Source organism: Lepidochelys kempii, chromosome 3 (assembly GCF_965140285.1).
Source record: "Lepidochelys kempii isolate rLepKem1 chromosome 3, rLepKem1.hap1, whole genome shotgun sequence".
Taxonomy (NCBI): domain Eukaryota; kingdom Metazoa; phylum Chordata; order Testudines; family Cheloniidae; genus Lepidochelys; species Lepidochelys kempii.
Window position 1 is genome coordinate 165,583,065 of NC_136382.1, and position 25,088 is coordinate 165,608,152.

The following is a 25,088-nucleotide window of genomic DNA, read 5'->3' on the forward strand; positions in this document are numbered from 1 at the left end:
GGTGTAACTGAGATCACAGTTCCAAATACCTCTTACTGCACTGAAATGTGTCCTTCATCTTTGTGGGATTAATGAAAAGGAGGAGACAGAGAGCAATTTTACAAACAAATTTTTCCACATTCAGAAACCTCAGCTGCATGCCAGTATATGGCCACAGCAACATCATCCCAGATCCATGCCCACAAGTCATGTGTTTATGAATCCATCCTAGAGTTTTGTTCATTTAACTAAATAATGGTATCAGATCAGATTTATTGGCTTCCCACATTAGCTGTGAACCTATTAAGGTACAACTCTGGCCAGACCTTTTTTTGGTATATTGTGATTCTGACATATTCAAAAGCTATCCTTTAAAAAGACATTAGTGTGAGTACCATGGGAAAATATACTCCAGGGATGTAGATGAATTGATATGATTTCCTTGATTGTATCTTTTTATTTATGAGGCATAATTTATGAGTACTGAAAAGCAAACTAAAATGAGTGATGACTAACTACAGCCAAAGTAATAAATCAGTAGCAGCGAAAGGAGTGGTGATTTTGATCGAATCTATTGAATTAGCTGTTGCCCTTAGCCATTACAGGTATTGGAAAGACCTTTTAATATCTGCTTATCTCTCTCGGGGGAATAGGATAACTATATCATTACATACCCATAGGAAGCAAATTATTAAATTGTCTGCTTTTTAGAGTTAAACCTGTTTACATCTCTTATTAATTACTGGTTTAACAGTGCATTATATGAAACGAGCTGCAGTTACATTTTGACATGTTTTTTGATCCCCAAACTGTTTGCTGTTGTGATATTTCCCCCCAAGAATGGATTTAGCATTAGCATGACTTTTAATGTTTTAATAGTGTTTTGCGATTATTAGTCAAGACATAGAGCAGTGTTAAGAGGATCAAGCTTGACCTAACACATTACCGAATCATTAGAATCCACATGCCTGAAATCCAGCTTTATGAATGTGATCTACAGGCTTTACTATGGATGTTAACTAAATGCCAGAGGGGAAGGAGGGTTTTGTAACTAAGGCACTGGACAGGCACTTGGAAAATCTCTGTTAATTTCCTGGCTCTGACACAGACAAGTCACTTCATTTCTTCATGCCTCATCTCCCCAACTGTAACATGAGGATATGGGACTTCCTTTCTCCATCTTCCCTGTCTATCTCATTTAGATTGCAAGTTGTGTGGGGGAGGGATCATTTCTTATTGTGTATTTGTACAGCATCTAGCACAATGGGTCTCTGATACTGTTTATGGCCTCTAGATGATGATGATGATAATGATAATAATAATAATAGTGTTTTGTTTTGTGCTTTGGGGAGAGGCTGATTCATATCTAAAAGTAACTAGGAAGAAAATGACACCCAGTAGTGACAGTCAGTTTACATCACCAGCTAGAGAGGGTTCTACTGTATCTGGCTATACATAGAAGAGGCAATGGTTATCCTGCCTATCATGAGCATTGCCTCCTGGCATTATATTACACCAGAGCACAAAGCAAAATACTATGCAAGTGAGGCCTTTGCCCTAATCACACCCAGTAACTTAATATTAGTTATAAAATTACTAAGATATTTTTCATAGAGAGCTAATAATTTAGTTTAATGAGTTTTATTCCCAGAATGTATGTGCAGTTGTTAAAATACACCCATTGTACTCTATTTGCAAAAAGCGGCCAGTGATTTTGCGGGCCTTGATTTTGGGGTACTCAGCTTTAGACACCTAAGCAGAAGTGCTGAGCCACCTCTTCTGTACTGAAGGAACACTTCTGAAGATGAGGTCTCTTCAAAATGTGTAAAGTGGGCACCCAGAATCGGAGGGATCCCAAATCAGCAGTAATGTCTGAAAACACTTCCTTAAGCAAGGGCCTGATCCAACTCTCTTTAAATTCAATGGGAGATTTGGAATTGACTTTAAAAGGAGCAGGGTTGGACCCCAAGTCCTTTCACACTGTGGAACCCTTGCAGTGCATGTGAGTGGGGCAGAGTAGAGCTGCTCCTCAGCATGGCTTTTGCACATGGAAGGGGGGCTCCCTGCTGGTACTGGCTATGCCAGTGCAGAGATGTATTAGCAATGGACCTGGAAAGGGATTGTTAGATCTGCACTTATGCAATGATTGGAAACATCTACATACGGGATATAAGGCAGGAGTGGTCATTACTCCAGGAGTAGTGGCCATGGAAGGCTACAGAAGGGATACATTGTAGTCCTGTAGCCTGCCTCCAGTAGGGGTGTGATTTTATCTCTTGCACAGTAAAACCAGATTATGTAGGATTTGAAAATTTTCTACCACTATGCTGAAAAATTTAAGGATTTTTGGTAGTCACAGAAATGCACAATTGCCATTTGTGCTGTGTGCACATGGGAGTGCTGTTTGCTAAAATGGTGGGCACTGGCTAAAAGTAGATGTTTCCAGATCCTTAGAAATGCTCTGTTTATGTCCTTAACTCTTTGGCAATGGTAAATCAATCCCTTCCATTGCTGACTGTTAAATTAAAGGATGCTTAGCATAAGGAAATTTCAGCTTCAATAACTGGTTTTTGTTAGGTAGCAATTGTCACCAGCCATATGGGCATCTGCATCAGACTTTATCAAGTTAGTTTGAGGATATCTATTGCATTGTCAAAGTGCTGCCTTGGGAGAACCATGAAGGAGAATTGATCAGCTGTGTTTGTGGTCGTAAATATTTTAGTCTGTGGAAGTTCTTTAACCTCAGTAATAAGAGCAGAGCCTGGGTCATTAGGGCCGCAACACTCAGACATCAAGATTTGCAAGTCCAGATGTGCCTGAAGATTACGGACTATTAATGTACCTGTTGAATCAAGAGCCATCAATGCTATAGGGACCGTTTAAATGGCAGTGAATGCATGGGACTTCAGAGAACCTGGGGTCTAAATGTCTCCTGGGAGACTAAATATCCCTAATCTCCTAAATTGCATGAATAACCAGATGAAGAACTAGGCCGTGATGTGGCTGAAAACATTAAATATTCCCCCAGTAATAGGAAAGCTGTGAGAATGCCATATGCTCTACTAAAGCCAGGTGGTTCTTGCAGAACAAACTTGGTATATATTGATGTTTCCATTGCCATCTAGTAGCTTTGGCCTATCTTGAAGCCATGGGCAAAGAATGGTCTTGTGGTAAGCCACTGCGCTTGGACTCAGGCAGTCTGTGTTCAGTTTCCAGGGCTCTTAGGCAAGTAACTAAATCTCTCCGAATTAAGTTCTCTATCTGTAAAGTGGGCATAATGATATTCCCTGACCTTGCAGCAGTGTTTGTGAGTTAAATTCATTAATGTTGTGAAGCAGTCAGATGCTACAGTAATGAGGATCATATAAGTACCTACCTAGAAAGAACTATTAGCTCCCAGCAAGTCCATCTCCTCCTCAGTTCAGAATTGTTCTTACAGTTTGTTTTCTAGTGTTTTATCCAATCTGGTTTGAAAATTCCCAAATGAATCAGTTTTTACCATTTCCCTTAAGGTACTTCTACAGCCTAATAGATCTTCCTGGCAGGACGTTTTTCCTAAATCTTTCTATTCTCAATTTCATTTTTCAATCCTAGTTCTACCCCCATGTGCCATGTTAAATAATTCCTCTGTATCTTTGATATTTACACTTCACAAATATTAATAGACAGCTATGGTTGCTCCCTTTGTCTCATAACCAAGCTCTATCTGTTTAGCTCATTTAATCTATTATCTTTCCTAATATTTTTTTCTTTCCTCGTAAATCAGTCTCTCTAGCACCATAATGCTTTATGTTGCTTTTCTCTGAACCCTTCCAAGTTTGTCAATGCCTTTCTGGTAGGATGTTGCCCAGAAATTAATATATTATTCCAGGGGTGGACACAGTAGATCTGTAGAGGTATGGACTTTTTGCACTATGCTCTGAATTGTGTTGTCTCTGCAGAAGCAACCCCAGATTATTTTGGCTGCACTGCATTATAGGGCCACTTAGTTGCAAGAATGGCTCATAAGTGCCAGTAAGCTGTGCATAAAATAAAGCGTCCTTGAGACTGCTCTTTCTTATGCTAGGGGCTAGGCAGGCCCAAGAATGGAGAAAGTGCAAAGATGGCTTGAAACTACCTGTTCCTTCTTTTGTAAATTCCAATGCAAGTGCACAGCCCAGCCAAAACAAAATACAACACAGAACCTTTTGTTTCTAAATACTGCCAATACGATGTGCAGGGACTTAATCACACGAGCCCCATTACCTTTATTTAATATGAGTCATGCACTGAAAATGTCCTGTTTTTGCTGAAACAAAAATATCTCTATTCATTGCAAAAATCTGATATTTCTACAACCTTAAGGTTGGAGGTTGATTTCAGGAAACTGAAAAGTGAGGACTGAAACCAGCGCAATGTCTCTGAGAGATCCAGGGAGCTGAGGGGAAGCATAGCAACAGCATCACCCTTGAAAAATGCTGTGCACTCCCCCCTGCAAAGGTCCAGCTCTGCTGGCTCATATACAGAGGTGCTGCAAGGTCGCTTTTGGAAAGGCTAGCACCAGCAGCAGGGCTACATGTATGGAGTCCTTGGGCTTACTGTACGCAAGGACTGTAATTATGCTTGATCCATCTGCAGGGTAAAGGGGTTGGCTCCTTGCATCCTTTCTGGGTCTTGTGCATCCATGCTAGGATGACCAGATGTCCTGAGTTTATAAGGACAGTCCCGATTTTTGGGTCTTTTTCTTATATATGCTCCTATTATCCACCCCATCCCCTCCCCATCGCCCCCCCCCCCATCCTGATGTTTCACTTTTGTTGTCTGGTCACCCTAATCCATGCACAGGTGTGGTTTGATCTGGCCTTCTGGTTCTCACAAACACATAGATGACTGTAGGACCCTAAATCTCATGGCAGTGTATGCTTTGTCACTTACCCCAATATCAGATGAATCCTCTTCAACACTGGAGCGGTCTCCTCTTTAATAGCCCATTGCTAGACTTGTGTTAGCCTCAGTATGAACAGCAGATCCTCTCTTTTGAACTTTCCGGGGAGTCAGCATGTTTAAAGGGACTTCCATCTGATCTGTCCAATATACGTATCTACCATCATTTGGGAGGCATATAGTGTGTGAAGAACATAAAACTCTTTTCACAGTACTGCTACTAAATTAACTGGGACTGCGGTTCTTCAAGTGTCAAGAGCTCTGGTTTCTTTTTTCTGATTCTGTGTCTACTCTCTTAACTCAGGGCTGCCTCTCTCCTAGAATGTGTGAGGTGTGAGTCACTCTTCTTTTAGTGTTATTTTGGCAGTTTCTGTAGCCCTTTCATTATTCATTAGCTGAGAAGTCATTTTGCTTGCCCACTGGTGAGGTGCTTTTCTTCTTCTGGTGGTTCACCTCAGCTATGATGGCTATTGGCCTATGTCCTTGAATCATGGAAATGTAGAGTTGGAAGGCATCTCAAGTGGTCATTAGTCCATCTCCCTGCACTGAGGCATGGTTATGTCCAGCCCTTCCCTTTAATTCCCTTAAGGATTTCCTGTACAGATTGAATAACTTTACATATTATTTTATGTTGATGCAAAGAAATCCGTTTTCTTGCTCAAAACTTTAGCTCCTTTGTAAAGACCTGAGTTTTTAAAGAATTGTAGGGACCGTTCCTACATGGGTAGGGAGATGAGCTCAATGATCTAACTGGCGTTTTCCATCTCCATGGTCTATGATTCTGTGATCTTCATCCATGTCTGAAAGCCAAACAGATTTAATTGCCTTCAGTGGGAGTTGTCGGTACTCAGCTTTGCTGAGGAACTGGCCTTGAATTTGGGAAAGTGGGTGTGCTGTGGAGAATCCACAGACATTATTGCAGGCAGGGCAGGCCCACAACATTTTGGCACCTGAGACGGGGAGCTCAAATGACGCCCCCAACCCCCCTCGCTTGGGCCAAAACTTTGAAAGGCCTCAGTTCTGCCTTCTTCCTGTTCTGCTACCTGCTCTGCTACCTACCCCAATAAAGGAGAACTAACAACTTAAAATGCCTTGTTCAAAAATGTTAAATAACACTTAACTTTCAAATGCCTGAACAGCACATGTAACTTGTCTGCATAGTAAACACTGGCATTTTTATCTGTTTGAATAATCAAAGTGATGCTTTCCGTGCCTTCTTGGTTACAAAGATTTGAACTGCTTCCTGCTGAAGGCCCACAGTCTGGGCCAGCTCATGCTCTATTGAGGTGGTTGCAAGGCCATTGTCATTGTGGAGCGTAGATGTGTTTTTGTTAACTTCAGTTTGGAGAAGCTGCGTTCTCCACTGGCAACTGTTACAGGAAGTGTTAGAAGTATGCGCAGAGCAACAAAAGCATTTGGAAAGAGGGTGGTCATCTTATTTGTGCACATATATTCCAGAACAGCCTTTGGAGTTGATGCTGCTGAAATGTATCTTGAAAGGGCTTTCAGTTCGTCACCTAAAATCACTCGCATCAATATCGCATATGTCATCATGTGTCAACACTGTCTCTAGTGCCCTGCATTGGAGGGGGGAGGGATAGCTCAGTGCTTTGAACATTGGCCTGCTAAAGCCAGGATTGTGAGTTCAATCCTTGAGGGGGCCATTTAGGGTTGGGGCAAAAATTGGGCATTGGTCCTGCTTTGAGCAGGGGGTTGGACTGATGACCCCCTGAGGTCCCTTCCAACCCTGATATTCTATGATTGCTGGTGTAGGTCTTCTTCAGGTATAGTGAGGAGTTTTGGAATATCATACAACTTCCCAAATATACTGCTGTGTTCCTTGAGCTGCATGAAACGTTCTTCAACTGACTGTATTGCACTATATAGCACCTGGTTAAAGAAATTCAACTTTGAATTATTGTTTGGGGTCTCTTATGGGATTATCCCGTGCCTCGTAATCAAAATGTCTTCTTCTTCGGTGACTCTTGTATTCTTGAATGGGTGGGAAAATAGCTTCAGTGTGAAGTTCCTCTGCCAACTTCTCTGCATTCTTCAGAACATTTTGAAATACCTCATCTGACTGGTAGGACTGTAGGTATGACTTTGCTTTGTCCAGTTCCATTGCTCCAGATATATCAAGGTCAACACCTTGGAGTGTCTTGCTTACAACATTTATTTCAAACATGCCACAACACTAACCCACACATAAATTTGAGGTTGTGTCTGTTTCTGGTGATTCCATGTCCCTCTGCTACTGTTCTCCCACGAACAGTTCCTGTCATAGCATTATCCTCCATAATGGCAACTATGGCATCATCTATCTTCCCAATTTGCTGTTTGATAGGCTTTATCGCCTCCACTCGACTTTCCCATCGTGTGGCACTCAGTGGTTTCAGTGTCTGAGAGGATGTTCCCAGATGTTGCTTCAAAATTTGCCCTTGATGAGTTGATGTAGAGAAAAATACATAGATGCTTTGAATTACATTAAAAAATTCAGCAGCCTCACTAGAAGCTGATGCTGCATCACTGACCACCAAGTTCAATGAATGAGAACTGCATGGGACAAAAAAAGCTCAAGGGTTTAACTCTCAGATCCATGTCTCCACTCCTCTGTTCTTTCCTCTCATGTTGGCACCATTATTGTAGCCCTGACCTCTCACGTCAGCTATCGCAATTCCCGTATCTTCCAGCTTTTTAAGAAGCACATTTGTCATGCCAGCTCCTGTAGTATCATCAATGTCAATAAATTCTAGAAGATGCTCTCTGACAGTCACCATTGCAGGGACATTTTCACTAGGTTCTGTTGTTGTTACAAAACGCACCATTAAAGTCGTTTGTTCCGTATGGCTGATGTCAGGTGTGCAGTCCAGAATAACAGAGTAATATCTTGCTGACTTCAGATCTGCCACAATCTTGTGTTTCACTTTTGTTGCCAGTAACTGTTTGATCTCATTTTGAACTGTTTTTCCAAGGTAGTGGTGTGTGTACATTTCTTGGGTGGTGATTCTTCTTAGATGCTCCTGGAGTACTGCATCAGACTCAGCCATCAGCTCCACAATTTTAAGGAAGTTTCCATTGTTTGGCACATACAGCTGATTAGAAGTGCCACACAGTGCTAGGTTTTGGGTAGCGAGCATTCTCACAATGGCAATGACCTTTTTCAGAACATTTTGGCAGTAAAGAAACTCTGATGCAATCTTCTCTTGATGCTGATCATCTATGGTGGCCTTTAACCCTAGTCTCATCTCAAGCTCTTTCCACCTATGGAATGGTCTCTGGTGATTTGCTGCCTTCTCATGGCATGCCAGATTTCTAGCCAGATTTTTCCAGTCCTTTGTTCCTGTAGAACCCAATGTGGCTGGAACATTAGACTGGAAGAGTTTGCAACAAAAACAGTATGCAGCATTCTGGGTTTTTGAGTACATAAGCCATGGCCTCTCCACTTTGTCACCATTGGGGATGTCACGCCAGTAATGTGTTGGATGGTAACTTCTATTTTCATTGTCTTTGGAGAACATGAAGTTTTTCACTTGCTGTGGCCCATGCAGTACAAGGAAGTCCCTCAGGCTGCTGCTCAAGTGGGTCCACAGTCCTGGATCATCTAGACTTAAGGAACTAAACTCAGCAGCAGCTGTTTCTTGCGCCTCCACCACATTCTTCTCTGATCTACACTTTTCTTCAGGAATGTGCATGGTTAGCGATGCATGCATTTGAGATGGAGATATGGATGCTGCAGTAGCTGCCACGTCACTGCACTCTGCCTAACTGGAAGATCAGTCATCTCCTCACCACTCACATCCTCGCTGGGGCTGGAAGGCTCACCATGAACATTTGTGTCTGTGTGTCTCAGGGGAGCTCCTTCCTACTTAGATAGATAGAGAAGCTTCCTTTACGTTCTTTCTTTTTCTGAATGCTGCCCCAGAGGGGCGTTTTCTTCTCTCACTCATGACTGCTGTTCTGTGCCAGCTATAGTGGCTCTCAGCACTCAGCTGAAGGGGACAAATAAGCAGGCTGGTAGCAGGGCCTGAGTGAGGGAAGATATCACTGTCTTAAGGGCCTAACTGGTTCCTACTACTTCAGCTGACTGCCTGTTTTCCTCAAGTGGGTTCAGGGAAGCAGCAGGAAACAGGAAGCTCCCTGAGAAGCCAGTGTTAATCAGTCCAGGCTCCTGGGGGTGCTAGAGAGGTACATAAGAGGCTCCTCCTTCTCTCTCTCCCTGCAGCTCCTGCTGCTTTCTGTTATTCCCTCTCATCTTTTCTCCTGCCTGCCTGTTATCTCTTGTGCCCTCCTTCCTCCAGCACAGCACTCCACCATCTCTGTGCATCTAGAGCAGAGAGAATACATATGCACCAGCAGCAGACACAATTTTCTACACTCTGGGTCCTTGTGGCTCCCCCCCCCCCCAAGTCTGGCATCTGAAGCAGCCGCCTCAGTTCGCCTCATGGTGAGGCCAGCCCTGACTGCAGGTGAGAGTTTATCCATGGCAGGCTTATTGTGCTAGAGCTGAGGCAGCTTTTGCAGCATGTTTCCGCCACTCCTTATGATTGAGGTCTGTAGGACAGTCACTTGTAACCCAGTTTTTGCCAGTTCTTGGCTGTGCTGTCAGACTTGGAAGCTGCCATATGACCGTTTTGGGTGATTGCTGCTCACCAGTCTCCAAGAACGGGGGCGTTTATGGAGGCCGATTTATGAAGGAGAAAACAAACTCACTTACCTGTGACTGGAATTCTCTAGTTCTCTGAATATATTGCCTCCAGAGAGCTTCTTTCTTTCTGACCCTACTTCAAAGTGCTGTCTGGGCAGGTGGCCAGCAAATTGATGAAGAGGTCTGAAATACTCCTTCTGTAGATGCATTTGGAGCCCCTTCGTGGCTTTCTTGAGACACTGCACCCACTAATGGCTGTACAGATTTTGGCAGGGTTTTGAGTCCACGTACTATGATGTAAGACTTAATGATTATTGAAGCAATATATTAAAAGAGTTAAAGTAACAAGTACCTTATTTTGATGGTTTTCTTCTTTCCATATACTGTAGTCCCCGAAGTCTCTACTTATATTGGTAGTCTAGTGCCATGATCACTTCCCCCACACTCTTATCCTTGTTCTGCTCTTGGCTAGCTTATTTTTTATGGCTTTATACAATACATATAGCAGGTAATGCTTCTGTCTGCAGTCTTTTATGAATGTTAGTGCGTGCCCCTTATGTTAGCTGCATCACACCTCAGAATGATGCAGTGCAACTTCAAAAGACTTTCTGTTATTTTGTTTGTGTACAAAAGCATACCACATAGCATTACATTAATCAGTGCAACAGGCTGTAAAGGTTCGTGACTGCTGTGTGATGCATTTTTGAAAGGATCATGACAGAGCCTTCAATTTTTAATAGATGCAATTGACTGCAGGTGCAGATGCTAGCAGTTGGATGTATAGCTGTCTGATTTGCATATACACTCAGGCAAGTGTTTAAATATTAGCATTTATGTCTGCAATTAATACTTATATCTCAGAATCTCAAAGTGCTTGCTATCACTAAATTATCACAACACTCCCTTAAGGAAAGTATTTTTATGCCCATTTACCCTTTTACAGATGGCTAAACTGAGGCCGAGAGAAGTTAAATGATTTGCTCATTAAGGCCTCACAGGCATGTTCCCATAGTTCAGAATAAAACTCTGGAGCATTTCACCCCAAGGTTGGTATTGAGTCAATACAACTGGAGCTCTTCGAACTGTACCCTGCCTAAGAATTTGCCATCCATGAAGAAAATACTCCTTAAAGTGAGCAACTATTGTCAAATCTTTGTAGCCGCAAGGACTTAACCGAGATAGTGTTTGGCCTGTTGCAGTAGACTGAAAGGAGTTTGACTTCAGGAAAACTTCTCTGCAGAGATCACTGAAAGAAAAATATGATGTGCAAACTTTTTGGTATAGGATCTCATTTGTAGTAGAGTTTGCTTTAGTAGTAGTATGTGCTAGCAAGAGTATGAGAAAGTAACTTTGATTCTTTAACTTTAGTTGATATCTACAGTTTTTGAATCACAACACTTAAAGCCCTTGTATGTTTTTGGTTCTCTCCTGCACCTGACCCCTTTTAAAATGTAAGCTCCCTGAACATAAATGTTGTAAATTCAGAAAACTGAAAGTTCTCCAGGCTCTGTTTTAAAAAAAGCAAGATGCGAACTTTAAAAAAAAAAAAAAACTGTCCAGAAGAGATTTTGTGAGAACGTGTTTTACTGTAGTTAGAACTGCTCAACATGAAAGCTTACTAAGGAATACTTATACTAAAAATCACTCAGACAGTCCTCTTGTATTGCCATTTAGATCTATCATTCTGATTGATCACTATGTGGTTGCCTATTATTGAGCCTAATTTAACCCTATACACTCACACATCCATCTATTCTGTCTATTGTACCTGACATTCTACAAATTACTTACTCATGCAAATGATGACCTAAGGCAACCTTTTAAGATATTCGTGTTTAATTATACAAATGGTTTTTGATAAATAAGATTATACATCCTTCCATATGTTTATGCACTCCTTGATGAAAGCAAAATTTAATTTTCATGCAGATTTGTTGGAGACTGTGTTTAATAAGTGCTGAGTTTTATGTAGTCTGCAGATCAGTCTGGTTTTGGTGAAGCTGACAAAATCAGTAGGCATAGTTCATAGAGACGTGCAGTTTTTAATCAGGCCTAATTCAAGCTGCTGTATTTTGAAACCTTGGAACTAAAACCACTCTCTTTGTGCTAGTATAATAAAGCAAATGTTATTGCAAAAATAAATGAATAAAATTAGAGGTGCTGACTTACCCATGCTTTTCAATGTGTTTTCTTTATATTATACTTTGGATTACTGACAATTTTGCCAAATGATTAATTATATTAATATATTTAATAGAGTGGGGTCCCTTAAAAACTTGCCAGTTGCCTTAAATCACTAAGGTCCTGCTTCTGTAATTGGATCAGTGCAAGGGAAACTTAAATCCCATACAGAGCCACATTGATTTAATTGGACCTATTCACAGGCAAAAAAGGCATAACCCGCAGGGATACAATAGCAGGATTGGGGCTAGGTCAGTATTTGCAGTTTGCCCTTGGAATTTGCAATAGTCAAGGGAATACTGCCCTTTCTTACCTTATCTTAGGTAAGATAAGGCAAGTTTTCTAGGGCCTCCTCTGTGTACAGTATTACATGGCAAACAAAAGTGTCTGTTCTTAAATCAGCCTTGCAGGAACCTCATGAAAATGTACTTGCCCCCCTTAATCATAATGGTGAAAAGCTAGGAATGGGTGAAAGGGGATGGATGACTTGATGATTACCTGTTCTGTTCATTCCCTCTGAAGCACCTGACACTGGCCACTGTCGGAAGACAGGATACTAGGCTAGATGGACCTTTGGTCTGACCCAGACTGTGGCCATTCTTCTGTTCTTAAAAATATTTTATTCCCCTCTTTAAAAAGAATTGATTTGAACCAGAGGAGGGACTAAAGAAATGTCACAAAATTGTCTTAAGTTATAGTGCAGTTTTATCTTGCCACCAGTAAAGCTGTGTTAGCCCCATCAACTCAGCACCTCCCAGGAGTGTTCAGCATCTTGCAGGCTCAAACCCTTCACAAATTGCTCTTTGTTTTGTTTTTTCAAGGTCTGGTCAGTAAACTCTGTGGGCCGGACTCCTAGCAGCTGGGCACGCTGTAGAACAGGCCCTGCCCCTCCTGAAGGCCTCCATGCTCCCATGTTCTACACTGTGGCTTCTACGTTAGCTGTGGTAAACATCAGACCCCCTCTTAAGCCAAATGGGATAGTTAGTCTCTACAGGCTGTTCTCTAATAGCTCCAGAGGGACCGATGTGGTGGTGAGTGTTTATCAAGCTATTCTATTTGTATTTCCAGTTGAACTCTGGAAATTTTTTTAGGATTTTAAATTTGTTAGCTTCTTTTTTTTTTTTTTTTCTACTTAGCAGTGCTCTCTTCTGGCCGAAGAAGGACTGACGTCTCCACTTAGCTAAATGTTGTGTTTCTAAAAGAATTAACCTTGAGTCCAGAGACTTTATCATTGTGTTATATAGTGAGAAAATGTGGGGGGATCCAATGCAATGTTCCTGGGAGGTTATTGATTACATTGAAATACAAACGTTCCAAAAATTTGTTAGCCCAAAAAGGTTAGACAGAAATTACAGCTGATATCCAAACAGCTGCTCCCTTTGGACATTACTGTGTTTTGACTTATGGATTTTAAGGCCAGGGTGGTTGCCCTGAAAAGCTTTCCAGTTGGCACAGGGATAATATTGTGTAGTAGCTTACAAAGTACTGGAAACACCTAGGAATATTGCAAACAGTGTGGTAATGTTATCTAGTTATCCAGTTCAAAACTGAAAAGTTTATAACAACGAACACTGTACATGCATCTGAAAGCACTGCTGAACTCTCAGTGATTATTTTATAGCATTTAAGAATGTTTCAGTCCCCCAGTAGCTCAGCAACTCCTACAACAGAATGTTACAAGAACTGGTAGAAAGATAGCAAGAGGCTTTCAGTGTGTCTCACAATTAACATGTAACAAAGGTGTGTATATATCATGTCTCTAGCATGCAATATGAGCCCTTTCCGTGACCATCCCCGTCACAGCTCCAGGGGTATCTGGGACAGGTATAGCATATAGGGTGTCTAAGGATTCCCTTCTTCATCTGCTCCTTTCAGCCCTATGGTAACTTCCCTTCTGCATAGCCAGCCCCCCCGCAAAAAAAAGATTAAGTGCTGTGTAGGATCTTTTGTGGCCAGTTAGATTCTACATAGAAAACAGAAATATCATTGAGGGGGGAAACCGTGGACCCCGTGCTTAATTGTCATCATTGTTCTTCTTTAAGCAGTTTGGGGAGTGTAATGATGTTGTTTAAAATAGTAGCTTTTAGGTTTTAAAAATCCCATGTTCCTTTGCTTAAAGTGTATAAAAAGCACTAGAAGGCCTAGGGCTTTGAGGATCTGAAACACACAATGAGCATATGACATGAGTCGTTTCTTTCTTTTGGTTTGAGCTGGTAACACATCCACAGTGTCTCAGATCTTTGCTGCACCCAGGTTGGGTCTGAAGTTTAATCTCAGTAAGTCAACTGTTTAGGCAACAGCTAGAGAGTTTGGAGTCTGTGTACGTGGAACCAGACAGGCAATCTGCTAAACAGGGGGGCCTGGCTCTAAAGGAGATGTAAGGAGCCAAGTGTAGCATGGAAATAATTGAAAAGGACAATGTAAAAGGCAGATCCAGCCCACCCTCTGGCCATGGAAGGCCCAAACATGGTGGGCTCAGTGTTGTTCTGCTGCTTAAGGTGGGTGGGGGACAGAACCGGGGGAGCCCATGGAGGGTTCTGGACTGCTTCCCTCTCCTGTGTGCTTCAGAGCTACGCTCCATGGGGTCTTCTTGTTCCTTAGCATACAAGGGCCCTTTGACTAAGGGATGAGTAGATTTGCACTTTGCAATCTAATGCCCAATCCCCATATACAAAGAGAGACTCATAAGACGAGGGGATCACTGCAGGCTTCAGTGAGTTTGTGGAGCAGCTCTGTTTCTTCTCTGAGGCCTGTTACAAGGCAGCATCCAAACCAGGTAACTTCGCTAAGTCAGGAAATCTGTATTGTTCAGCCTGGCTTGAAAACAAAAAAGAGTGACCACAGACCTTGGGCCAGGGTAGAAGGTTGTGAAGAGTACCCAGAGCCATACTGCACAAACCAAGGCAAAATGTCACACAAGTCTGAGTAAAGTAAGGCTGATATTATCAGTTTTCAAGTGATGTACAATTCAGTGGCAAATGGGAACCTCCATCCTTCACAAATCCCATTTCTTGTGCTCAACGTCTTCCATGCCTTTGTGTCTATGTCTCCATCTGTCAAGGCTTAACTGTGTTCATCTTTTATAGTAGTATGTGCCCATTCTTCCACTACCCCAGTCTAATCTGGCATGGAAGTGGCTGGGAACACTGTCTTCCTTGCTCATCATTCCTGTCTGTAAGCATAAGCCATCTGCTGTTTGCTGATAGCACGGCCTGACCTTATCCCTCTTACAATGATCAGCTGGGTCCATATCTACTTGAGCCTGCATGTTCTTGTCACTTACCCTTTCATCTCTCCGTTGTCTTTCTCTTCTCATCCCCTCAGACCTGCCATGTGGCTGCTGTGACTGCAGGGGTGTCTTGCTTCTCCATCACTGAGTGGAAGGCATTATCAAACTCTGACTTTGTGTGCTTTCTGTCTTGTCTTGATGCTCTGTTTCCTTGCTGTCCACCCTGGGACTCTGTGGCCTGTGCCATTTGCCTTGCTTAATCACCACAGCAGGTGGTTACTGTGATTGAAGTTGCTTTTTTCTACATGCTGTTTGATTTCTTTGGATCTGGAAACCATACCTACAAATGACTGCAGCGAATTGGAGAAACAGCAGCTCCAGGAAGCAGCATGGTTTGCTTTTTCCTTAGTTATTTGCTGTTACATTATTAGTTATAGCTTTCCACACAGTTCCTATCCACACACATTTCTTTGTGCTATTTAACTCAGTTTCTCTTTAAAGGTTGATGGATTCAGTTTTGCTGAGAGGGTTTCCTATGGGCTGAAATAGAGGACACATCCCTTCTGTGCCACTTGTGCAGGATATTTGGGCCACTGGCTCTGTGTATGCAAAGATCTCCTGGACATTCATAGAATCATAGAAGATTAGGGTTGGAAGAGATCTCAGGAGGTCATCTACTCCAACCCCTTGCTCAACTAAACCCAACTAAATTGTCCCAGCCAGGGCTTTGTCAAGCCAGGCTTTAAAAACCTCTAAGGATGGAGATTCCACCACCTCCCTAGGTAACCCATTCCAGTGCTTCACCACCCTCCCAGTGAAATAGTGTTTCCTAATATCCAACCTAGACCTCCCCCACTGCAACTTGAGATCATTGCTCTTTGTTCTGTCATCTGCCTGTCATTCTTTGACAATGTCCACCAACTTTTCAGGGCCAGCAGTGTGATCCTCATAATGCTGGATGTAGAGGTGTTTGTGCATAGCTGCTTCACGAGTGCAGTCCATCACAGGACTTAAACAATGGGAAAGGCCTTGTACAGACCCACTGCACTGGGTGAATTTCATAAGAAAGATAAGGACAAATCTGGGTTCCCTGGACACACCAAGTCAAAGATCCTACCACTTAGAACATTTAATGAATCTGACTTAGCATTTACAGTGCGCTGTGCTGTGTAAAGTTCTCTCTCGCCTTTTACAGTTGTCTGAAGGGACTGCCACCCAGCAAACGATACATGGACTTAAACCTTTCACCACCTACTCTGTTGGTGTAGAGGCCTGCACATGTTTCAACTGTTGCACCAAAGGACCAGTCGCCCAACTAACCACTCAACCAGCACCACCCTCTCAACAGCCCCCTCCACATATACATACCATAACCTCAAGAACAGCTTTTTTCCAATGGAATGCACCTCGGTCACCCAATGGCATTGTGGAAAGGTAAGATTCACAATCTGATTTAAACTTTCAAAGCCAACTCAGAGATTTAGTCATTTTAGATAATCTCATGTGCTGTTTTTAGTATTCTTTTATATATTGGTAAATTATGATGATGATCTCCAAATTGGTGTACATTCCATGCAGAAGAAATCCTCCCAACAAGTGCTTGCCCTCCTTGGGCATCTTCTCTCAAGCAAAACATTGTACAGGTAGAGGAACCTTGCAGTGTCTCCTAAATGTTAATAAACTTGGATTTTGCTGGAGCAATAAGGGAAGTGAATTTCAGAGTCAGGCGATGGAAAACTTCCTATCTCTGCCACTCAGCCACTCACATAGAGAGACTGTTAGCAAAAGCCATAGAAATCAACTGTTGCGAGGCGGGGGTGGGAGAGGAGGAGAAAAAGAAATGCTCTCTGGACTAGACAGGACCAAAGCACAGAGGGTTTTATAAATCAAAGTCAACATCTTAATTTGCACCTTGAAGCCAATCAGTTGCCAGTGTAGTCTATGGCGAACAAGTGTAAATCTTTCCATGCAGCAAGCACACTCAATAAGGGCCCATTCCTATCCCATTTGAATCATTGGGAGTTTTTCCACTATAGAGTAGAGGATCCAGCCCTAAACAGGCAGCAGCACTTGATGCTTCTGAGTGGTTTTCATTGGCAGCCTCAGAAAAAGTGCATTGTACAATTCTAAATTAGTCTGTATTTTACAGCATCATGAGTGTACTCACACCAGAAACCAGATGATCTATGGTGTATTTTGCATAGAAAAGGCAGGTTCACGTACAATATCCTGTATTGCCCCACTCCCCAAATGCCCCACAGCAAGCTTAGCCATCAGAACCAGTGAAAAATCATCTTTAACCATGAATTAACGAGAAGCAAAAAACTGCTGCCATTCTGCAAGTGGAAAACCTGCTTAAGCCAAAATTAAATGTAAAGCTGTTCATGTCGCTCACCAGCACCCACTTCCTCCAATCCCCTGCGCCTAGGTATGGATTCACCTGTGGGCTGTCCTGTTGAGTCCTTCCACAAAATGTCCAGTTTTCAGGACAATGTTGTGTACTGTACTGAGGTTCAGTTCTTAAGCAGTTACTGTAACTAGCAACATGCTCCCAAAATGGTCACCTGTTCCCTCTCAGAGAGGGACAGCATATTCCCCCATCTTCAGCACACCATGAATCCAGGCCCAAGATGGCAGCTGCCTGGTATGTGTGTGACAAAGAGAGTTTTTAAGTCCTGACCTTGCACATATATATTCTCCCAGAATGGACTTGAAATGCAGCCCTGCTAAGGCATAGCAGGGATTAACGTTTCAGCCTGAGTTTCACCAGGCTCGTAATGAGGCAAGTGCAATTGTGCACCAACCAAGAGTTGCACTTGCTGTTTTGCACCAGCAATAAGTTGAGAGCGTAAATGGCATCACAGATATATATGTCTTATAAATACCAAAGATAGGTAGCTAGATTTAACTACCTAATTTGCAGGTGCAAGCAGTTAGATGTGAATACATCCACAGTTTCATGGTAGGCACAAAATTGCAGGTGTCAAACTACAAGCATAATCGTTTGTGGGCATGGGATTAGAGGTCATCACCCTAAAATCAGGACCAAAGCATTAGAGATTGAATGGGATTTAGAGTGCCCAAAAGCAATGAAGCTGAGATTCATCTCATTAACTAGTAACCAGACATCTAGCAGCCAGAGTGAAACAGTGCTCACTGATGGTTTGTTTGTTCCTCTGATAAGATTTTCATCAAAATGTCCATCTTTTTCTCTAGCTACGAACTCCACATGTACACTGCTTGCCCTCCACATTTACAAACACAAGCAAAGACCTGTAACCCTGGACCAATTGAAGTGAAGTATACAGGTAAAGATCAGAATTCCAATGTGAGTGATCTTCAGCCTTACACAATCTACAACATGAGAGTGGTGTCTTACAATTCTGTAGGCAGCAGTGCTTCAGAGTGGACCAGCTTTACTACCAAGAAGGAGTGTGAGTATATAGTGACCACAAAGAGCAATTCGTGAGTCTGAAATACCCATCTTTCTAGTCTGTGGAACTGTATAGCTCCAGAAAAAACATGTGGATCATTTAAGTCTGTTCCCATCCATTTCACAGAACTAACTACATCATTCCCACTAGCATCCTTCCAAAACTATTCTGAACATCTCTAGTTAATATATCTCAGCCACCCACTCCTGGGAAGTCTAATCCACCGTTTGATTGCTCTTATTGTTCAGAACTGTTTTCTTGGCATCTAGCCTAACCTTTTCCTTTCTTCGTTTAAGATCCTTGTCCTTCCATTATGAATTCTGTTCAGTGGGAAGTATTAAGTATGTCCTATTTTTCATGAATGCATCCTAACAAGGCAACAGTTTAATAAAAAGAAATATGCCCAGTAAAGTGGTAGGCGGGGTGTAATAATGATTGGAGCAAACAAAATAGAAGGGGGACAGAAATTTTAGAAGAATAATGGGTATTTTGCCTTGGCAATCTATATGCTATAACCTGGCAGAGTAAATTTCCTTGGCATACCCCAACCCAAAAAACTTATAAAAAATCACATCTTTAAAAAACCTGTTTACATCAATAGTAACTCAGTATGTAAATTATTAAAACCTAATCCAATAAATCATGAACTTCTATTCAGTTCCACTAAGGTGTTGCAATAAAGTTCAAGGAACTTCACAGTTGTCCTTATGCTGCACACTACAGCCATTCTGAACTCCACAGTGACCCTGGAGATTGATTTTACATTCTCTTCCTCCACAAGCATAGGATTCTGCCACTTGAGCTAAAGGAGAAACTCCCTTAGCTCTCAGCAGTACAGAGCCTATGATACTCAACTGAACAGTACTGATTTGATCTAGTAAAGAGCAGTGCTATGCATTACTAAGTTAATTACAATATTGATATATTCCACATCAACCCCTCCGAGCCACTAAAATCTTTGCATTCATTCTGGTTCATTGTGTCTCCTTCATTAGGAAGAACTAAAACATTTCATTAAAAAAGGAGGTGGTTTATGGGCATTCTTTGTTGTAAGTACAGTGCCAAAAGCATAACAAATTAACATGTCTGCATCACGTAAGTGAAGTTGCTTTCATCGAAGACAAGATTTGGGAACTGGGACTTGATGATATACTAATGTACTGCACTACTGATTGATTAGTCAAGACAGTGAATTATTGTACTTGAATTGCTGTTTGTAAGGGTTTTTAACTATCTCTGAAAATAAACTAATGGTTCAAGAAAAAGCTTTAAAAATGAATGGATGCCAAAAGGACATAATTCACTCTCAAAGCAGTTAGGTTTGGAGAACAAATATATTAACTTCAGCTAGTGCTTTGGGCTTAGTTGCAGTAAATATTGATTTGATACGAAAAATAGCCTCCAATTATAGTTAATAGTAATAAAGATATTTTACCTGTTAAATGAGAGGAAAAATACAACAAAACAAGAGACAATTATACTACCATCCAGGAGACACTAACCAGTGGTGTCTCCATGAATAGGAACCTTGTATGCCAATCAGTGCTTAAAATACACCTGGCTGAAAGGGGATCTATTTCCAGCAAATAAAATTCCAGTAGCTCCAGCCAGGTCACTGAGGGGTGGTCATTTCAGTCCTGCCTGGGGTGAAAACCCCTTAGGATTGGCCACTTGCCTGCAGGGGCGGCGAGTTATATGGGCCCGTGGTGCCCGTGCTCCAGCAATATTCATGGCCTAGAAGCCTGGCTCCACCAATGTTCAGGGTCAGGTCTCTCCCCCCGGCCCCGCCTGCTCCCCCGCGCACCTCCCCAGGAGCGTCCCCCAGCCCCACGTGCCTGCGCCCTGGGCAGCAGGTGGCCCTCGCTGGCCGCTGTCTGCGGAGGGAGGAGGTGCACACATGATGGCAGCCCCACCCAACACCCACCACAGGGGCGGTGAGGGGGGCTTCCTGGACCTGAGAGGGGCCTTAGGAGCACATGCAGTGACAGTTATGCAGGGTGAGTGTGCTGCTCGGGGGGGGGTGGGAGGGAAAAGGGCTCAGGGGAGTCCTCCTCTCTGGCCCCAGCCCCAGGGCAGCCTGCCTGCACCCCAAACCCCTCATCCTCAGCCCAGAGACCTCACCCCAGCACCGCAATCCTCTGCCCCAGCTGTGAGCCCCCTCCTGCACCCTGAACTCCTCTGCCCTAGCCCTGAGTCCCTCCCACACACCAAACCCCTCTGTGTGTGGGGGGGGGGGGCAACTTGGACTCCTTAGGGTGTAAGCAGCCAATCAGAGCAGTTGCTGACCCAGACACAGCTCTCTCACCCTCCCCTCTGTGGAGGAAAGAGGCGGGAGCAGAAGGAGCCTGGTAGCAGCTCCTCCGCTTTTGTGAGAGATGGGGTGGCTCCTCTGTTCCTCCCCACTCGAAGCGGGGGATGTGCCCCAGGAGGAGCAGAGGTGAAACGCTGGGAGCAAAAATTATTTTGGGGGGAGAAGCCAGTGTTTTCATTTCTGTAGAAGATGAGAGTGACCCCTACGCCCTCCCTCCCCCGCGCCAATACTTTTTTTTTTAATACCACTTGAAGCTCTGGTGCCAGACTTGTTATTGGAGGGGGGAGGGATAGCTCAGTGGTTTGAGCATTGGCCTGCTAAACCCAGGGTTGTGAGTTCAATCCTTGAGGGGGGCCATTTGGGATCTTGGGCAAAAATTGGGGATTGGCCCTGCTTTGAGCAGGGGGTTGGACTAGATGACCTCCTGAGGTCCCTTATAACCCTGATATTCTATGATTGAACAGAACATGGTCTTGGCCCATTACACTGGTGTAACCCCAGTAGCATTTTACCAGTTCAGCTGATAGAATATAACTCATTCCTTGTGTTGAATGTCTTGATCCTTAATTTTTGGAAGTCATTTTATTATTAATTATTATGTATGACAATAGTGCCTGTACCCCCCAATCTAGCAGGGTCCCCATTATAGTAGGCATTGAACAGCCATAGTAAAAGGCACTCCCTGCTCCAAGGAGCTTACGCTCAAATTTTACTAATTTTCCTTGTGGGGTTCACTTAGGGTGCAGATACAATATATTTCAGTGTGATAATGGCAAGGGCAGCCTCCTCCTGTAGCCTCTCCTTGTTTTTTTTCCATAGGGTGGGTATGTGTGAGAGAGCCTGTAACACTTCTTATCTGGTGCATTTATTTTGTGCAACCCAGTGAGATGCCTACAATTTATAAATCAGCTGTTTCCTTTTTCTTTTTCCCCCCCGCAGTACCTCAGTACAAAGCTCCATTTTCTGTTGTCAGCAATTTATCCATGGTCTACCTAGACTGGAGTCACACTTTTGTACTGAATGGACAGTTGAAGGAGTATGTGTTAACTGAGGGAGGCCAGCGTGTCTACAGTGGCTTTGACACCATGCTGTATTTACCGAGGACATCGGCCAAAAGTCAGTTTCAATTTCCCATTTCAAGGCCTGTGTTTATCTATTACATGTTAAATTTTACGAAGTTGGCCAGCCATTGCACAGCAGTGGACTGTCTCTTTAGACTTCTAGTTTCCTTGAAAAGCTGATGTTGTATGTATAGTCAGGTACTCTTTATCCTGATGATTGAATGCACTTTTCCATCAAAACTCCTTTAGTACCTACTGTGAGTATAGGAACAGTGGTTATTTGAGGTACAGGGGCGGGTGAGGGGAATTGATTATGTTTCTGGAATAAATTCTACCCATTCCATGGGATGGGTATAGATGGCCAGGAAACACTGCGAGGCTGACCTCCTGGAGTTTACTACAGATCTTCCTCTCAAAAGGAGGAGTGGACAAAGATATGATGTGCCCTCTACTTCCACCATGACCCTTTCAGGGCTCGATTCTGGAAGGTGCCGAGGACGATAGTCCAATCCAGCACATGCTTAACATTAAGCACATCACTCATCTTGCTGAAGTTGATGGGACGATTCACATGCTTAGAGTTAATCACATGCTTATGTATTTTGCTGGATTGGGATAGAGTGCGCAACACCTTGCAGGATTGAGCCCTGGATGAATCACGGAAGCAGGTAGAAGGTGTATCCGCCCAGCCTTGTGGATATTTGGGATCCATAGGGAAGAGAGTCCTTATACCATGGAAGGCTATCACCTCCATGTTGCATCTGTACCTGCTCCTTTCATTGGCTGCACGGAAACTACTGGAACTATACTGCTTTTGATAAAGTGCCATAGGCATGAGAAAATCTTCCTGATTAAGATGCTTTAAATTGTGATAATGCTCAAAATGCTTTCCAAGGAAGGCCAGTCACTGCCAATCTAAATCGATGCTTAAGCTACAAAAATCATTCCAAGTCACACAATTTGGTGGGGCAAGGGACTATCGTGCTGGGCAATGTGTGCAGAAAGTATGGCAGCAGCTGGACAATGCTTTGCCCAGCTGTCTCTTGACAAGTTTTAGTATGACCTTATCTAATATATTTGCTTGCTGGCTGTGCATGTGGGCACAGTGCCTCTCACCTCCTGACTTGGTAAAGAGCACGGCCATTTTCAAGTGCTCCAAACAATTCCTCAGACCAAGCAAAATCACCAGCCCATGAGGAAATTATGGCTCAGTTAGATTTCAGCTTTCAAAGTTCAACCTTTTTTGCTATAACCCCTATTCAAAAAGTTTGTTTATTTAACGGTGGGAAGGGTTTGTCTGGGGGTTTTGTATCTTCCCATTATAAGAAACAGGGCTGAGGGTTTGTCTCGAAGTTTCTTTAAAAATGGACTGTCAGACACAGAACCCAGCATGCGCAATTCCGTTCGATTTGGAAAGGTTATGAGCCTGTGAAAATGTGGGGGTTATAGGGGAACATCACAACTACAAACAAGGCCACTGTAATATACAGTTTAATAGCTGAATATTAGTGAATTATCAGGCTTCAGGGCTGTATTGGGATCAATTAGCGTTGACTGCTGTGCCTGTGGGGAGTCCCATTGTGATTGTGCGTGAATGCAGCCGTGCACATTAGCAGCTCTTGTTGGAGGATCAGGGCTGACGTATTTTGAGTGTCTCATTTGAGATTTCTAACTCAGTATTTTGCCTTTTTTGTTCAGCCTTTTTCTTTCAAGTAACGTGTACCACCGATGAAGGGAGCGCCCTCACACCAGTGATCAAATACAGCACGGCTACTGGACTGGGTAAACCTGTAGAGACGTTACCTAGCTCCTACTAATTATGTGTGAATTTGTGCTGAGCAATTAGGTGTAACGCATACTGGATCAGATCAGATTTGGAAATAGAAGTTATTGATCTGGCCCAAGTTTTTCTTGAAGCATTAAAGTATGTGGCTAATGTGTCTTTGTCACCAGCTGAATTTATTCAGGAAGTTTCTCTTTATTGAAGCAAGTACTGTTTTGGAGCTTCTTTTAAACCAATGAGAATTTTACACACAGTTCTTTCCCTCCCACCAAAAAAAAATCAAACAAATGCAAAACCTGCTAACGCTGTACATCAGCACCACAGTAGGGATGGTAGCTTACTGCCCGTGTTAAAGCTGAAATACAAAGCAAATCAAAACCCTTTGGGCCCTTTACTATTCCTTCAGAATGTATAGGAACAGCGTCATGATTTTTTTAAAATGCTACATGGTTTGGCGGTGAGTTTCTCTTTGTTAAACCTTAGAAAGATCAACTCCTGACCCCTCTCTTGGTTGCAGGTCTCTTGGGAGGACTGGAATGGGGTGGTGACATCACAGTAAATAGGCTGAAACTTGAGTTTTCCAGTCTTCAGCTGAGGAAGAGGGATGTTGACACAGGGCCTGATCTTGTTGAAATCACTGGAAGTTTTGTCTTTCATGCTGAGGAGAGCAGGGTCAGGTCCATGGCCTGCCCAAAGAGCATCCAAATACAGAGATTTTGCTGCTATTAGATACATAGGAACATAGGTGTAGACCTGAGGATCATCTAATTTAGTCCTGTCTCCAGCGGTGGCCAACAACAGAGAAAGATATAAGAACCCCACAGTAGACAAATGTGGAGTAAGCTGCGCCTCCCCCCCCCCCCCCCCATGTTAGGTCTTATCCTGATCTCTGACAGAGATTGGCTTAAAACCTGAAATACAAAGTTTTAATATTCCTTTAAAAACCTTAAGCATAATAACTCTATATGTTCTTGATATCCATATAAATGTCCACTCCCTTATGTTCTTAGCCTCAACAACATCATGAGGCAGTGGGTTCCACAGACTAATTGTGCATCATGTAAAAAGTATTTCCTTTTATCAGTTTGGAATTTCTCACTGCTGAATTTCATTGGATGTCCCCTTATTCTTGTGTTGTGCGTCAGGGAGAACAGTAGCTCCCCATTTTCCTTCTCTAGACCATTCATTATTTTATATACTTGTATCATGTCCCCTCGTATTCATCTCCTTTGTAAACAATCCCTATCTTTTCAGCCTTTCTTTCTGTAAGAGTCTTTCCATGTACCTAATCACTCTTATCACCCTTCTCTGAACCCCCTCTAATGGTGCAGGATCCTAGTACTGCACACATCACTCCAGCTGAGGCTGTAGTATGGATTTATATAAAGGCATTATACTTCATCCCTTTCCTTATGCAGCCAAACATCTTGTTTTCTTTTTTGACCACTAGTTATATCTCAGACATATCATCCACGAGACAGATCAGATTAAGGTAAATCACCACACCAGTTTCTAAGGAGAAACAATGGAACTTCCTAGAAG

General features: G+C 42.9%; 1 protein-coding gene across 1 annotated transcript in view; it reads left to right on the forward strand.

Moving 5' to 3' along the window:
- USH2A (usherin) overlaps positions 1–25,088 on the forward strand; it is a 572,584-nt gene that overhangs the window by 538,638 nt on the left and 8,858 nt on the right. The window contains exons 64-68 of the mRNA XM_073338913.2: positions 12,550–12,759; positions 16,153–16,391; positions 18,174–18,391; positions 21,642–21,818; positions 23,462–23,545. Of these exons, the coding sequence (XP_073195014.2) occupies positions 12,550–12,759; positions 16,153–16,391; positions 18,174–18,391; positions 21,642–21,818; positions 23,462–23,545 (928 nt within the window). The remainder of the gene's footprint in view (positions 1–12,549; positions 12,760–16,152; positions 16,392–18,173; positions 18,392–21,641; positions 21,819–23,461; positions 23,546–25,088) is intronic.